The sequence below is a fragment of the Lynx rufus genome, unplaced genomic scaffold, assembly GCF_022079265.1.
Source record: "Lynx rufus isolate CCGP_SWC_20201006 ecotype Redwood Valley unplaced genomic scaffold, mLynRuf1.p SCAF_4, whole genome shotgun sequence".
NCBI lineage: Eukaryota > Metazoa > Chordata > Mammalia > Carnivora > Felidae > Lynx > Lynx rufus.
In genome coordinates, this window is record NW_025814856.1 from 71,411,728 (window position 1) to 71,429,848 (window position 18,121).

Below are 18,121 nucleotides of genomic sequence, written 5' to 3' on the forward strand. Positions count from 1 at the left end.
GATGCAGAACCATAGACAACATGATTCAATTTTTTATTTCCATGGTTACCAGAAAGTGTCTCCAGATCGGGAATTATACTCACCTTTTAACTTCTTTCCCAGCTGTGTCTGTGTTTTCTACACTCATTGCTTACTGTTGATAATTCAAAAGTTTATTTTCATAGGTGCCTGAATTTTATAAACTTCCAACCAAACTGTAATCAAATATTGGTTGCATGGAATCAAGAGAAATATCCCCAAAATTTAGAAGCAGTGCAGAAGTTACCTCCCCACACTTCCCTGTGTCATCCGAGGCAGTGAAATAACTTTTGTCATCAAAAAATCTCACTGCAAAGAACGACCAAGAATGACTTCTGCTTTTAAAGTGAAAAGTCAGTTTCTCTTCCCTGCCAGATTCTTATCCTTTCATGAGGCAACGCACCCATGTGTGTACCCTCCCAGAACTTTTCTATGACTAACGATTTTCTAAACTGGTAAAAGAAATAAAACATAGGTGCTCTGTTATCCTTCCTTATTAATGTTAATTTATATTGCTAATTGCAGTATAAATAAGACAAATGTGACCTCCAGTGACTTCCTTACTGATAGAGAGATGGAAACCAATATTTATAGCCCTATATGCTCTTTCCATTTGTCTGTGTCCATTTCCCTTGGGACATTATGGGAAGATACAGACTTGTTTTGTTAGTACTTTTTTTTTGTATATTGCAGACAGACGTGACCCTGTACTAAAATGCAGGCTAAAGTGTCAAATAATGATCTTTTTATGCATAAAGTATTATACTCCTGATAATGGCTTTCAGCAAACTTCCTGAAAAATGTTCGCTTGAAGTAAAGGCTAATCCAAAAGACACTTAACAGTGTCTCTTTTAATAACCTATCTTAGGGGTTTTGAGAAAAATTTTTATCAGTTAGGATCCTGAATATAGAAACTGATTTCAATTCTATCCTTAAATTCAATTGATAAAAATATCAACTGCTGAGCAACACTCGAGAGAATGGCCCATGAAGGTGAACAGAAAATAACTGATTCCTAAGGTTGTAGTATAAGAAACATCTATAGCAAATCCCCCATTGCCCCTGTTATGTGACAGAGAAAAACCATGGATTATAAAAACAATTCATTGATTATTCGTGAGTCTAATTATTCCATATTTATGTCTGCTTAACTGTCCTTTCAAATTGGATATCCTGCTGTTTTCATACTCATTATCAACTTATCTAACAGCAAATCTACCATTGTCCCCAACTGGCTTTCCTGTTCATCTTACCAATGTGTTGATAATGTGAGTCAAGCCCCACGGACTCTGAGAGTCACAGAGCTAGCTGGCCATCCAATTCCCTTGTCTCCACTTGCAGATGAGGAAACTGAGGCCCCAGAAAGGAAAGGAAGGAGCAATGATACACAGTTCTTCTGTGGAGAAGCCAGAGCTGAGACTCTGTCTGCTAACTGAAGTCCCAGGTACCCCTTCCTTTGCACCTCTTGACCACCTGGGGCTTCTTCCCACACGGTGTCCATTGTCTTCTGTCTCGCTGCTTCCAAGGCCTCCCCACCTTATACCTGGTCTGTGGCAGATGCCCCTGACGGGTCTTTCTCTTACAGATCACTCTTTGCCACAATCCTTCCTCCTCTTGGCCATCATTATCTCCTTTCTAAAATACTAGTATACACTGGACTGGGACTTAGGAGATCTGAGTTGTGGTCTTGAACTCCTTGTGTCACCTGAGTTTTTGGTATTTAAGTTTACCTGACTTTAAAATACAATTCCTAACTAAAGTGGCATTGCCACATGGGAATATTTAGAAATGCTTAGGGGTATTTTGTTTTGTTTTTTGTTTTGGTTGTCATAGTGACTGGTGAGGTGAGGGCACTCCTGACATTTAATGGATGTGACCAGGAAGAAAAGGTCCAGCAATGACATAAGACAATTCTACACTTCACAAAATTGTCCTCAAAATGCCAATAACTTTCTCTTCTTGAGGGACAATGGGTGACTTGATCTCTAAAGGCCATTTTTATACAAAAACCATCATATTATTCCTCTCAATTTCATTCAGTGGGCTTTTAAGAAAGTGCCAACCATGTGGCATTCAAAACTTAACAAAAACCAAGACAAAAACCGAGTGGAAATGGTATTCTGGTCATACCAAACTATTTGTTGTCTCTCTACTGACACTTCTCAATCCTATCGCTGCATCTCTGCTTATGCTGTGTGTCTGGGGGATTGCCATTCCTCTTCCTTTGTTCCTTGCTAGATTCTACCAATTTTCTAGGATTGGGTCAAGTACCTTATTTTATTTTATGTAAAAAAATTTTTTTTAATGTTTATTTATTTTTGAGACAGAGACAGAGCATGAATGGGGGAAGGGTCAGAGAGAGAGGGAGACACAGAATCAGAAACAGGCTCCAGGCTCTGAGCTGTCAGCACAGAGTCCGAACTCACAGACTTCGAGATCATGACCTGAGCTGAAGTCAGACGCTTAACTGACTGAGCCACCCAGGTGCCCCAAGTACCTTATTTTAAAGATGCCTTTCCTTGGCCTCTTTTGAACTCCTATTGCATTTGTCCTAACATCTCTCTTGGCACTCAATCATATTCTAACTGTTCTTGTTACTTAACTCTGTGTTTTTTTGGCCTGGCTTCAAACATAGAATATAAAATTCTCCTAGGGAGGGATCATATCTCATACTTCCTTGCATTCCACAGTGCTCAGAGCAGGCCATGAACTTAATCAATGTTTGTTGAGCAAAATCACATCACAGCAAACACAATTAACCTTTCTCACTACCCCCTCCCTCTGTTTTTATATCAAGATCCTCCTATCTTCTCATTCCCAGGCTGCGGGCTCTCTCAGCAGGAGGAATCAGATATTTGTTTTCATAGAGGCTGGGTCTTTGTTTTCCCTGGTATGCTGCTTCTAGATCAGATAGTCTCTGCCTCCCAGCTTTTTCTCTCTGTTGCTTTTCTTGGTTTCTCCCTGTGTCAGTGCAAAGCTACCAGCAGAGAGTGGATGCACAGGGGGACGGGAGGGGTTTGAAAACCTGATGAATTGAATCAGTTGGCGAGTGGATGAATTAGGAAGAATACAGATTGCTGGTACACATTGATACCCTTTCATTGTTACGTGTTACAGTCTTTCTGGACTGATGCAGGTGGTACTTTGTCATTAATGTTGATATTCAACGTAACTGGGCTTGGGCTATTCAATTGTATTAAATGAATGTTTTAGAACTGGTAATGCAAGTGGTACTCGTGATCTTAATCTCGTTTCAACAGAAATGTTTTAGTACTTGTATTTTCAAGTTAATTTCTTAGAAATGTGAGAGATCTATATCTTTAGGGTGTTCATCTTACATTTGAGTAATCTACATTTTTGTTTTATTGACATTGAATCTGTAGTACTCAGATTCTTTTATCAAATGTAATTACTCTATATTAACACTGAAACTGCCTTAATAAAATTAACGAATTTTAAATACAGCATATTTCAAAATTTTAAATAAATTTAAATTTTAAATAAGTTTTAAATAAACAGCATATTTCAAATTGATGCAGAGTTTTGAATCTATCCACTATTATCTCATAAATGTTGTACTTTCTAAAGTATTGTAAAAATGCCACCAGAGAAGGATACAATGCATGTTGAGCTGGGAAGTCAGGGCACTGTTTTCCATAATCTGTGAATGTGCCTGCTGCTGAGTGTGTGCTACCTGAACATCCTGACACCCACATAACCCTTGGGGATGCATAATATGCCTTCTCTGCATAGTCACATACACATTTTACATATATGCAGAAAGGAAGAATTAACATGTTTTCAGCAGTTTCCTAAAACAATACCTAAGATGAGCCATGAAAGAAAAATTCATTTTATCACACTGGCCTTAAATCGTGAATGCCCTTGGTTGGAAACAGTTATGCCTGTCAGAGCATTCAGATGATTTCCTTAAAATGTAGTAAAGTGGTGCCGATACACCAGCAACAGGCCCTTCCCCTGAGACTTATGTTTGCTATCTGGAGTCTGCCAGGTAGATTGTTATTTTACCCATTTCTCCTGAGATGTTCACTCTAGTTCTCCCAGGAATAACTCTTGGGGGACAGGGTGGGAGAGGGGGATACACACACACACACACACACACACACACACACAAACACATATATATTGTATATACAATACATATATATATATATATATATATATATATATACACTTTTTTTTCCTGCACTATTTATTCATTTTTTACTTCATTGTAATCCAACTCTACAAGCTGTTTTATGAGAAGTGGTTCTTAGCACCCACATCTCCTGAGATCCTGGTGATTTTTATGAAAACATGGTACCGATACTTGGGAAATGTCAGTCAGGACAGAAGAAGGGATTTGCTCGTAATATTGCCAGGAACTGACTAGAAGTAGAAAAGAGCTATGTTTTGAGTTTTGGCTTGAGAAAGGAGGCCAGGAAAGGGTATGGAATACAGAGATAGCAATTCAGGAAGGCAAAGAACATCATGTTTTAAGATGATGTTTTTCATCTTTTCAGCTTTTCATGATTCAATGGAAGGTGACCACAGGCAGGTAGGAGAGAGCACAGGGTAGGATGGGAACAGAGTACTCATGTGCCTTGTTGATTTCCCCCAATCTTTAGTTCACATATATAGTATTGATGTCTTCTCCAGGATCTATGAAAAGCCAGAAGTTTAATGTCGGTCACACACTGTATGATCTTTTAAGAATTCACATGTGACTGGAAGGCCTGAGGAAGCACAGCTCCAACCATAATGTAGGGATCTCCTGACCCTGCATTTTCAATTTCCTTTAAGCTAGACAGATTTTTTGTAGTGACAACTGTTAGGACAAAAGGGAAGGCAGAAGGAAGGCGATCTGAAGATGGGTCTAGGGAGTTCAGTGGGTGTCCCTGACTTATCATTCTTCTACAGAGCAGTGTGGATATGGCAGAGGCCCTTGAGGAACAGGCAATCCTAGATCCCAACCATTAAAACAGTGCTGGCCCCACTAAAGGAGGGGCCTAAGGAACTGTGAAGGTGGCAGGGGGCCTGGGGGTGTTACCTCTCCAGCGCTGTAACTCCGGAGCCTCTGGAGGTGCTGTCGATGTGTCAGGTGATTGGGAAGACGACCGTTCTGAAGAGGGATTCGGGGGTCAATGAAAGTGGTGGCTCGACTATTGTGGTCCACGAAAAAAGACTGCAGACAGACCAATAAAAAAGAACACTGCGTGAGAATGAGCCAAAATGAAGTCAGTAATGTAAGGGAACGCGACGGGGCTCAGTCTTCATGTTTATTTCTGTCCCTCCTTTTTATCTGCTCAAAACTAGACTGAGCACTGGGGCACTGTGCATCTGTTTGCTCAGTAGTTGAATGAAACAATACCAGTCATTGATAAACACTTTACAGTACACAGTTACAGAGTCATGATCACAGCATTTTATTCACGATGGAAAAGAAGAGAAATGGAGACTTTGAGACAGTAAAATAACTAGTAATTAATAATTTGTGAAGCATTCTATTTATTTTTTAAATAAATGCTTTTTTTGGTTAAAGAATTAGCAGTCTCCCTGAGAAGAAACTTTAAAAGGATAAAAAAGTAAGGAGAAAGCCAAAATCATCCCAAATGTCACAATCTAAGGGTAATCACCAAAATATTTTGATAATTTTTTTTCTATTTTTTCTTTTCTTATGCAAATATACAATTATTTACATCTTTTCCCCACATTGGTACTTATAATTTTGTTGGAAGAATTTTTCACCTATTATTTTTTGAGCATTTCCCTAAGTTATTAGACATTCTTTTAACACAGAATTTTAGTAAGCATATGGTATTCAGATGGATGCATAATAATTTCAGCACCTTCTGTCATTGGACATTTTACTTTTTTACTGCTTTAAAATAATGCTTCAGTAAACACTCTTGTTCATAAATCTTTGCAGTATGTCTGATTACATGTTCCAATATATGACAAAAGTTATTCTTTAAATCTAAAATTACTTCTCATAAAAGAGAAAATTAATACTTTCTTTATAATGTCATGAAAACATATTTACATCCCTAATTTACTAAAACTATGTTTTATTTTTAAAATATAAATGTGTACTTAATTTTTATCATGTACTTGTATAGCATTTCTTAAAATAATCAACTAAAATTTCTCCTATAAACTATTGGTTAATGTATTAGAGATAATAGATTTACTAGTAGTAAATGAGCCTCACATCTTTGGGAGAAAACCTACTTAATTGTGGTGGGTCACTCTTTCAATATACTATCTAATTCAACTTTACTTCTATTTATTTTTATTTTATTTTATTTTACTTTTTTTTAATGTTTTATTTTATTTTTGAGAGAGACAGAGACAGAGCACGAGTAGGGGAGAGGCAGAGAGAGAGGGAGACACAGAATCTGAAGCAGACTCCAGGCTCTGAGCTTGTCTGCACAGAGCCTGACACAGGGCTCAAACTCACGAACCATGAGATCATGACCTGAGCTGAAGTCGGATGCTCAACCAACTAAGCCACCCAGGCACCCCTCAATTTTATTTTTTAATATGAACTTTCTGGAACTCAGGTGAGTTTTGCCTATAGTTTTGTTTTGTTTTTTTTTAAATCAGATTTCCCTACTTCTACTAGTATTCGTGTGTGTGTGTGTGTGTGTGTGTGTGTGTGTGTGTATTTAGTTTTACACAGTTTTATCACCTGTGTAAGTTCACGTATCCACCACCACAGTTATTGAATGGTTCTCTCCAATGAGGATCCCTCATGTTGCCCCTCTGTCACACCCATCTCACTCCCTTATTCCTCCACCCCTCAATTCCCAGCCAATCACTGATCTGTTCTCCATTTCTGTAATTTTGTCACATCCAGAATATTCTATAAATGAAATCACACACTATGTAACCTTTTGGGATTTTTTTATCCCCCCCCCCCACAGCACAATTCCCTTGAGCTTCATCCAAGTTGTTGTACCAATAGTTTGTTCTTTACCGCTGAGTAAAATTCTACAGTGCAAATTTACTGAAATTTGTGCCAATGATTTTTGCTTTTTGTCTGGTTTCATTAGCAAAGATATGACTGCTCCAAAAAATGAACTATGCTGTTTCTATTTCTATTTTTCCCTTCACTCTGGAATAGATCATAAAGAAACGTGGCACTGGGCAAGTAATTCATTGTTGCATTTTCCAATTTATTCCATAAGTCCACTTGATTTCTTATATTTCTTGAGTCAATTTTTAAATCACATATATTTATTTTTAAATTATCCATTTCTTCTAGATTTTCTTTTAAAAAAAATTCTTTTAACATTTATTCATTTTTGAGAGACAGAGCACCATCAGGGGAGGGGCAGAGAAAGAATGAGACACAGGATCCGAAGCAGGCTCCAGGCTCTGAGCTGTCAGCACAGAGCCTGACACAGGGCTCAAACTCATGAATTGTGAGATCATGACCTCAGGTGAAGTCAGACACTTAACCGACTGAGCCACCCAGGCACGTCATCTTCTAGATTTTCTAACTTTGATTTCAAACATTTATATAAGTAGGTATGCACTTTCTCTTTAAAATTTCCCTGCATCTCTTATAACTCATTCCTTGTTTTTATTTATTATTTTCCTTAGATTGATTTACTTCTCTTCTAAACAACTCTTACCTTTATTTCTTATACTGTTTTCCAGTTCATGAACTTCTGGGTTTTTATTGTCAAATAAATTTTGGAAATAAATTTTTGCTTCAATTACTGTTGCTTTTTAACCTTCTCTAAATTATTAATTTGAAAGCTTGTATTTTAAAATTTTTCTTGTTTGATAATAAAAACCAATGTGCAAATTCTTTGAGCACAGTCTTTCTATATCATGTTTTATTAAGTACTGGTGATATGCATTTTCAATAATTTCTCAATGGTTTATAAGTCTTGATTTTATTAAAACCCAATAGTCATGAAGAATACTGTTTTGAATCTCCAAGTGGCAAATAGTTGGTTTTTGATGATTGTGTTTAAAGTTATTGTTTATTTTTGTTGCTGTTTCAAGTTTTTATTTAAATTCCAGGTAGTTAATATACCGTGTAATATTGGTTTCAGATGTAGGATTTAGTGATTCAACACTCACATATTACACCCAGTGCTCATCCTAACAAGTACCCTCCTTAATCCCCATCAACCATCTAGCCCATCCCCCACCCACATCCTTCTATCAACCCTCAGTTTGTTCTCTACATTTAAGAGTCTGTACTATGGTTTGCCTCTCTCTCTGCCCCCACCCCCCACCATGTTCATCTGTTTCATTTCTTAAATTCCACCTACCAGTGAAACCCTATGGTATTTGTCTTCTTCTGACTGACTTTAAATTTGTTGTTTAAAATTTAGCTCTATTACTTACAGCCATGGAATGCAACATGAGTCTTTTATGCTTTTTTGTTTTCTTTGTGTTACAAAATATTATCCCCTAAAAAAATGTTCCATAGGATCTTGTAAAGAAGTTGTAAACTATTTATTCCTTATTAAAAAGATTGTGGTAAAATGTCCAAAACACAAATTTTGCCCTTTTAATAATTTTTAAGTGTACAATTTAGTGGCATTAAGTACATTCTGAGTGTCGTGCAACGATCACCACTATTCATCTCCTGAACTTTTTCTTCTTCCAAGACTGAAACTCTGTACTCATTAAACACTAACCCCTCATTGCCTCCCTCCCCCAGCCCCTGAGAACTTCTATTCTAGTTTCTGTCTCTATGAATTTGACTACTTTTAGATACTTCATGTGAAATATAATACTTGTCCTTTTGTTTCTGACTTGCTTCACTTAGCATGTTTTCAAGGTCCATCCATGTTGGCGACATGTGTCAGAATTTCATTCCTTTTTAAGGATGCATAATCTTCCACTGTTTGCACATAGCACATTTTGTTTATCCATTCATGTAATCTCTATTTTTTCCACCTTTATTGAGGTACAATTGACAAATAAAATTGTATGTAATTAAGCTCTATGCTAGCTCTATTTTTAACAAAAGTATATGTGTTCCATTAATACAAAATTATTCAAATCCTGACTTATTTCGTCTGTTTGTCAAACTGATGGATATAAAACACATTTTCCTGTTGTGTATTTATTTCATTTCCTTTTGTATTTCTCTTCTAGTTTTCTTCGTATGGTAGGATGTTATTTCACTCATAAGATACATGATTATTGTAACTTTATTTTAGTTGTGCCATTGATTAATATAAAACCTTACTTTGACTCCATTTAATGGTTCTGGATTTGAACTTTCCTTTGTATGATATTAATATACCGCCACTGATTTTCCTGTTAATGTTTTCCAATTCTATTAATATTTATTCTTCTATTTTTTAAACTCTCTGAATCATTTCTTGGGTATGTCTTTTAATAAGCTGGATCTGTTACTAAATCTGAAAGTGTTTTCCTTTTGGTATGCAGGTTTATCCTATTTCCATCTACCACTATGACTATTATGCTTGGCTGTGCTTATGTTATTTTATTTTTATTATTTCTGATTTCTTTGCTTCCTGGTGGATTTTTTGGTGTTTTACTATGTAAATTGTATTTTGTTTGATTTTATTTTTGTAGGAATTTGAAACAGCAATCTTGTTTTCAATGTTACAAATAGTTGCCTTTTAAGTTGATCAAATAACTATATTTAGCCCTTGTTTTTCAAATTATCCAATTTGACTTCTCTTACACTCAACTGGGGACTTAGCACAACCTTCCTTGCCTCGTTCTCTGGTCCCCTTTCTACTTCCTTGTCAATTTTATTCCAGGATAGAGATATGATTCAGATTGTCTTTATACATTTATTCCATTTTCCTTATACATATTTTCCCATATTTTATTGAGTTTTTTTCAAAACATTTTAAAATCAATTATTTGTATTAATATTCCTGTATTTGATTGATAAATATTCACCACCATAGTCCATTTATACTATGTTTTCCCCATTATTGATTTCTTGTTCTGCTTCATTAGTGAGCCATCTGGAAAATGGCTTTTGGTGTTTACTTCGGACAGGGAAAAGAGGATGTGAGCTCTGAAATTTTTCTAGTGTCTTCACACTTGAATGACACCATTTCTGGATATGGAATGGTGGGGCTATAATATTTTCTCACCAATAACTTGTACTCTTTGCCCTGTGGATTTCTATAGTTGAGTTGTATAAATGGAAAATTTTAAGCTTGTCTTATTTTTATCCTTTTTTAGGTGACTTTCATATTATCATGGCTATACATTGGTAAGATTTTTTTAAATCTCCATCTACACATTCCAGAATATGTGTAGATATAGAATTTATTTTAATTGATTTTACTATAATTCAGTGAGCCCAATTAATCTGCCTACTTGAACAATTTATTTTACAACAGAGTTTTATTTTCAATATTTAATTAATAATTTAATTTAATTAATATTTATATTTAGTATTTAATTTTTCCCGTTGTACCTATTATTCTGGTTTCTTCTTTAGAAACATCTATAGATCATTCATCAAACAGAGATGTTTATTGACTGCCAATTATATGCTGGGAATATTCTAGGTCCTTGAGGTTTCATCAATGAGCAAACAAAGATGCCTTTTCTCAAAGAGCTTAGAATTCTGCCAGGAGAAACAGAGAAAACAGTAAATCTAACAAATACATAAATTATATGGTGGAACACATGGGTTAGAGATCTTGGGATGCTTTTTGTATTAAATTAGGTGGTTAGGGTAGGCCTTGCTGAAAAGGTGAGATTTGTTCTTTTTGGTTTTTACTTTTTTTTTTTTTAACCTTATCCCTCTTTGTTTGCAATCTGGTTCCCTCCCTCACTTTGAGGCTAGTTTCCATGTCCTATATCAGTGATTTGATTTTACACAGCATCAGTTCTGCTGTTTTATCCCTATGCTATTACACTTTGCTTTTCCTTGCAATCTTAAAACGTTTATTTTGTCTGCTTTTTCCTTTTTAATGTTTATTTATTTATGTTGAGAGAGAGAGAGAGGAGTGAGCAGAAGAGGTGCAGAGAGAGGGAGGGAGACAGAGAATTCCAAGCAGGCTCCAAGCTGTCAGTGTGGAGCCTGATGCAGGGCTCGAACCTATGGACTGTGAGATCATGGCCTGAGCTGAAACCAAGAGTCAGATGCTCAACCAACTGAGTCACCCAGGCGCCCCTTTTCCTTCCTTCCTTCCTTCCTTCCTTCCTTCCTTCCTTCCTTCCTTCCTTCCTTTCTTTTCTTTCTTTCTTTTTTAAATTGTAGTAAGAACATGTAACATAAGACTTACTCTCTTAACAAAATTTTAATTGTACAGTATTAAGTGCACAGGATGGAACAGTACTGTTAACACAATGTTGTGCAGCAGGTCTCTAGGTCTCTAGAACTTACTTATCTTGAATAATTGGTAAACTGCACCTATTGAACCTGAACTCCCATTTTCTCCTGCACCAGTTGCTGGCAACCACCATTGGGCTCTGTTACCCTAAGGCTATTTCAGATACTTCATATAAGGGGAATTGTGCAGCATTTGTCCCTCTGTGACTGGCTCATTTCACTGAGCATAATGTCTTCTAGGTCCAACCACCTTGTAGCATGTGTCAGAATTTCCTTCATTATTAAGGTTGAATAATATTCCACTATATGTATATACCATATATTTTTTTTATAAGTTTCTGAATTCCAGTTGATTTAGTGTAATATTAATTTCAGGTGTACAATATAGTGATTCAACATTTTCCTATATTGCCCAGTGCTCATCACAAGTGCACTCAATAATCCTCATCACCTGTTTAACCCAAGTCCCCCACCCACTTCCCTTCCACTAATTATCAGTTTGTTCTTTATAGTTAAGAGTCTATTTCTTGGTTTGCCTCTCTCTTTTTTCCATTTGCTCCTTTGTTTTGTTTCTTAAATTCCACATATGAGTGAAATCATATGGTATTTGTCTTTCTCTGACTGACTTATTTCACTTAGCATAATATTCTCTAGCTCCATCCATGTCGTTGCAAATGGCAAGATTTCATTCTTTTTTATAGCCGGGTAATATTTTATTGTATATACACACCATATCTTCTTTATCCATTCATCAGTCTATGGACATTTGGGCTCTTTCCATAATCTGATGATTATAGATCATGCTGCTATAAACATTGGGGTGCGTGTATCCCTTTGAATTAGTATTACTTTGGGTTTAAATACCTAGTAGTGCAATTGCTGGATTGTAGGGTAGTTCTATTTTTAACTCTCTGAAGAATCTCCATACTGTTTTTCCAGAGTGTTTGCACCAGTATGCATTTCCACCAAGAGGAAATGCATTTCCAGTGCAAGAGGGTACCCCTTCATCCACATCCTTGCCAACACCTGTTCAACACTTAGGTCTTAATAAAAGATGTTACCTGAAAGATGCATTATGTACTGTGTAGTTTCACTGAATTAAAAGCAGCTCTATTCCCATATGCTTCTACACATAAGTTTACAAACACATCTCTTTTTTTTAAAGTTTTTATTTTAATCCACTTAGTTAACATTCAGTGTAATATTAGTTTCAGGTATACAATATAGTGATTCAACGCTTTCTTACATCATCTGGTGCTCATCACAACAAATGCACTCCTTAATTCCCATCACCTATTTCACCCATCCCCCCCACCTCCCTTCTTATATACCACATTTTCTTTACCCATTCATCTGTCAATGGACATTTAGTTTGTTTCTGTATTTTTGCTATTGTGAATGACGCTTCAAGGAACAGGAGAGTTCAGATAGCTCTTTGAGACTTTGATTTCAATTCTTTTGGATATATACTCAGAAGTGGGATTGCCAGATCCCACGGTAGTTCTTTTTTCTTATATCTGCTTCCTCTCAGCTTTTTTTTTCTGTTTGTGGCTGCTGCTTCTCACCCAATAGAAGTCAAGTTCTCCTAAACATTTTGTGGATGATAATCAGATACCTTTGAAATGTTTCTGTTTTCTGAAGAATATTATACTATGAGATATATTTTTTCTCAGAGAAAGATTCTGTTTCCTTCATGTCGTAGTTTAGTCTTCATAGGCTCCTTTTAACTTTGCTGTTGTGTGTCCATTCCTTTGTAGAGGTTGCCTCTGCCTCATCCGGGCCCCAGATAGGGCCCGCAAACCTGCCCTCAAACCTGCAGCCCCACCCCGTCTCTGGTGGATGAGCCCCCTCATCAGCTCAGGCCTAGACCCACTTGAAGCCCACACACAATCTCTACCGAAGTTGGTAGGAGGCTGTGTCCTTCCCAAGACAAGAGATGAGTCAGATGCCATTTGGCCCTTTATTCCAGTCCTCTTGAAGTGGTGCAACTCTCAGAGGTCTGTCCCTGTCACCCTTTGTGGGGATGATCAAAGACACCAAACAGCTAGTCCTGGTCCTTCTATTCCTACTACGGTATACACTAAAAACGAAGGCTGTCGTCTCTGCATGTGTTAATAAAGCAAGAAGCAGATGGGATGAGAAGGTGATGTGGCATTCTGGAACCTGCTCTGGCCATCTATGAAGATGGCTTTTGCATAGAGACCTATCACCACACCATTTCTCGGTGAGCGGGTTTCCTAAATCCCAGGCTCCTTTGCAGCACATTCTTTCCAAGTCAGAGGGCTGAGCCTGTAGGATATAGTCCAAAAATGTTTTTCTCAACCTATTCCCATCATTGATGGGCTTTAGCAATGAGGTATTCTCGCATTCTTCCCAGTTGCCAGTCTTGATGTTGGATTTTTGTGTGTGGATATTTCCCACAGCATCAAGAGGAAGAACAGCAGATATTACTAATCTGCTGTATTATCATAGATTCCCACATCCACTTATTTGCTCTTTACATCTGGCTATAAAATCATGAAGGCAGGCATTATTACTGCTACTTTATGATAACGTGGGGCTCAGCTATAAAGGGACTTGACCCCAGTCAACGTGTTTAGAATGGGATGGGGCAGCCTTTTACACATCCCCCTGCTCCTATTTTCCCCTTTATCCTCCATTGCTGCTCTTTACTCTGTGGGTTGTGATGACACATTTCTTTAAAAAAAATTTTTTTTAAAGTTTATTTATTGTTGAGAGAGAGAGAGACCGAGAGAGGGAGAGAGTGGGGGAGGGAGAGCAGAGAGAGAGCAGAGAGAGGGAGACACAGAATCTGAAGCAGGCTCCAGGCTCTGAGGGGTCAGCACAGAGCCCGACGCGGGGCTCGAACTCACGGACCGCGAGATCATGACCTAAGCTGAAGTTGGACACTTAACCGACTGAGCCACCCAGGCTCCCCAAACCCTTTCATTTTAGATGCAGACTTTTTCTTTCTTTTTTGTATATGATACCATCTCACTAAACAAAATCAGGGGGGAAATGTTTTTCCAGAAATATGCACTTCAAGATGACTAAAATTCTTGGTGCATGTCTCAGCTGCTGTGCTTCTTTGCTACTGTGATGACCAGGAGGCCGCGTGGACCACGGAGGACCAGGACTGATGGCACTGGGAGGGGGGTTTCCCTGGCATCCCACTGGGCCTCCTGCTGTTCGAACCCTAGTGTGAGAGCTGCAGTCATGGCCTCATGGTGATCTGAGTCTAAGCAAGGTGTTTGCATGAGCATGTGCTATTTGCATAATACACCATAGTGACCCCTTCTGTTCATTGATTCATAGTGGTGTACTCTTCGCAGCTTGGTTAACCAATAAATGTATCCGGGGCCACCACAGACCACTGAGATGAGGCATATGCGCACCCCAGCTCTGATGAGATGCTCCTTTACTTTCTGTTCTGGCTCAGGCTTTATTTCCCACCCTAACACACATTTCCAAGTCCTCCCAGCATAAACCACTGTCATTCTCCAAGTGGAAGACACATATGGTAAAAGAGGAGGTCCTGAGGAGCAGATTCTGGCTATGGTGGCCTTTCTACTACACAAAGCCACCCCTGCCCCCTATCCCAACTGTCTCCCAACTCATCCAACCACACAGGAGCCGATCAGACAGTCTTATGGAACCAACACACTTGCATTGGTGGAAATCCTTTCTCCACACACTCCAGAGAGCCAGATTCTGAGACATGCTAAGGGGTTTGTGGGGAGGAATTTGTGGATCCCAGGGGACAACGATGCCCTATCAACCTACTTTGGGGAACTGCGGCTTTGCACATTGACCGTCGCAGAGCATAGGAACTGTGTAATGTAGTTTCCCACTGAGACATGTCTTCTGACAAAATTTCTGATTCCTTTGACCCCAAAAAAGGGAGGGATTCTCCCTTCCACAGATCATAAAGGAATACACAGAGACTATTCTTTAATAAACAGTTAAGCCTGTCCTATGAATACCTTGATGTCACTGATAGTGATTAAGAAAAAAACATGTTTGTTTTAGCAAACTCAACTATGCTTCCAAAACATCACTGGGAAAGATCAATTTGGTTAAGGTCACACGAAGGCACAATGCAAGCCAATAACATCACATGGGCCTAATACACCCTACCTGTTTGCCAGGCTGTTTTAATGAGAACTGAAGGCTTATTAGGAAAATCACGACAAGTAATGTAATAATGTCACTCCCATTTAACTAATAATTTCATTCCCTGAGAGTTAGCTGTCTAAGGAGGCATAATAACAGAAAGGTCATTGAACAGACTCTGGTTTCAGGTTCCAAACCTAAATTTAAAATCATGGAAACAATAGTTCTCAACTGGGCATGATGATTATACCCTCCAGGGGACATATAGCAATATTCCAAGTTGGTGGGGATGCTACTGGCATCACTGGGCAGAGGCCAGGGATGCCGCTAAACTTCCTATACAGGATGGAAACCCTGCTGTGAATAGTTACCTCTCTCTTCTTCCTGGTAGCTGATGGCACATCTCTGAGACACAGACTTTCCTGTCCTCACAATTTCCCTCCTCACTTTCTCATGGGTTTTCTCTTTCACATAAAGAGCCTGTTTAATCACAGGCACACTCACCTTTCCCTGCTGGTCCGTTTTGATCTCCCAGCCCCGGGGCAATTCCAGCCGCGTGTCTGCAAACATGTTGATGAAATTCACCAAGTCACGGTTGTGCTGGTAGCGTTCGAAATTGCGAGCGTCCCGCCGGACTTTCAGAATCATGTGCTTTAAGCAGGTGCTACTGGTGAAGACTCGGTAGGCACCCTGAGAGGGGGTCAGGGACGATTTGGGTGGGGTGTGGGAGGGGGTGGGTAAGAAAAACACAGACCAAGTACACTTTGAGTGCCACGCAGTGTAACCCGATAGCTAACACAGTGATTTATTGTGAGCCTTGAGGGGGAAACCTCAGAGGTGGAGATCTTGCCCCCAAATTAAATGTGCACCGTAAACACACATGGGCCTGTTGGCAATCTCTACCCAAAGCTCCTCTGCAACCTTGGACACTGTCGACCTCCGGGTGCATCTCAAAAGCTCCCCTGCCCCTTGTCCCTCCTCTGTCAGTCAGCACTGGACTGGGCTCTCTTGAGTCTCCCTCCACCACTGGGACCATTGCTCCTCTTTCCACCCTTCCTTCCTAGTCTGCACAGGCCTGCCCTCCCTCCTCTTATAGGACTGTAACAAGGAGCATTAACTTAAGGTCCCTGGGGATTTAAGGCTGGACCTTTGTGTGTGGACGAGTTGGAGATGAGAAGACAGGAAGAAAGTTTCAGGAGTTTGCAATTGTGCCAAATTGTGGGAAATAAGCTTAGGAATTCCCTGACCCTGCATTGATGGGTTAACAAGGCATAAAGAATTACAAAGCCATAGGATGCTCACACCCAAGTTTGGGTAAACAAGATTAGGTAAATAGGTACAGAGAGGGGCCGGGCAAAGGCCCCAGTATAGAGAGGGTGGGGCAAAGGCCCCAATACAAAGGTATATGAGGTAAATAAGATTAGGTATTGAGGGTGGTTACACCCCCCAATTTAGTACTATGGCAGAAAGCTGCTTTCACAGGAAGGAAGGACCAGATTAGGTAAACAGGTAAATAGGGCTATAGACCTCTGCTGGATGAAGTTGCTCAAAGCAGAGCTAATTAGCAAAATAAAGGTACCTTGTTGACCCTGAGGTAGCATGCTGTAGCTTTCTTATCCCCTAGGGAGCTAAAATAAACAGACACGGCACCTCATGTCTTCCGTTAACAACCATCTGCCCAGCACCAGGATTTTGTTTTATATTGACCCAAACCTCTAACACTGAATATCTTCAAAGCCCCCTTTCCCTCACACTCATGAGTTAATGTTCACAGATTTACTGTCTTTTAGTGCACGTCCATGACCATGTTTGTAAGACTTCTGATCCTAATAAAAACAGAGCAAGGACCCTTAATCAGGGCTCTTGTCTCCTCCTGGACATTAGCCATCTCTCGCATTTTAATCCTGTATCCTGTTTCCTTGATGGACAAGAAAGAACTTTAGGACCAGAGTCTACAACACCAAATGGTGCACAGGGCTGGTGTGCATGTGGTGAAAGCAAACAATGCTTGCTGGCCCAGTGCTCCAGGGCATCAATATCCAGCATCTGTGTCCCCCTTCGTGACTCATCCCTGTACTAGTGGGCAGATGCTCTGGGTCTAACAATGGATGTCCCAGTAGCTTCTCAAATATAACCTGCTAAAAACTGGTCTCCTCCCCAGCCATAGCCTCTGTCACCTAATCAAACAATTGCACCTGCTAATGGAGACACCCCCTAACTCAGGTGCCCAAAGTGGAAAGGACTCAGACTTTCTCCAGTCCTCACTCCCACCACTCCTCCATCACAATTGTCCCCCTTTCCATTCTCCTGGCCCGTTTCTTAGGGCGGGCCTCCATCATCTCTCACTTATGAGCCTGGATCAGCCTCTAGCCTCACAGCTTCTTCATCTTTCCTGCACTTCTGCTCGAGAAGATGTTGAATCAAACGTTGGACCATGTGACACAAATGCCTAAGACTGCTGTTGGTTCCTTCCCAAGTAGAGCCAGGCTCCTTTTCACGATTTACCCTGCATTTTGCTACTCATTCTCCAGCCCCTCTTCCCAGCTTTGTGGGTCACCACATCCCACCCTCACAGACCCAACCCCCGGCTGGGTTGGGTCACAGCTGTGTCCTCTCTCCCTCTCTCTGGAGCTTCTCCCCACCAACTTTCAACCTTTATGACTCAATTCAGCAGTTGCCTCATCAGGG

General features: G+C 39.4%; 1 protein-coding gene across 1 annotated transcript in view; it reads right to left on the reverse strand.

Moving 5' to 3' along the window:
- HECW1 (HECT, C2 and WW domain containing E3 ubiquitin protein ligase 1) overlaps positions 1 to 18,121 on the reverse strand; it is a 240,934-nt gene that overhangs the window by 66,610 nt on the left and 156,203 nt on the right. Inside the window, exons 13-14 of the mRNA XM_047096449.1 lie at positions 15,938 to 16,123; positions 5,069 to 5,203 (exon numbers count right to left, since the gene is read on the reverse strand). Of these exons, the coding sequence (XP_046952405.1) occupies positions 5,069 to 5,203; positions 15,938 to 16,123 (321 nt within the window). The remainder of the gene's footprint in view (positions 1 to 5,068; positions 5,204 to 15,937; positions 16,124 to 18,121) is intronic.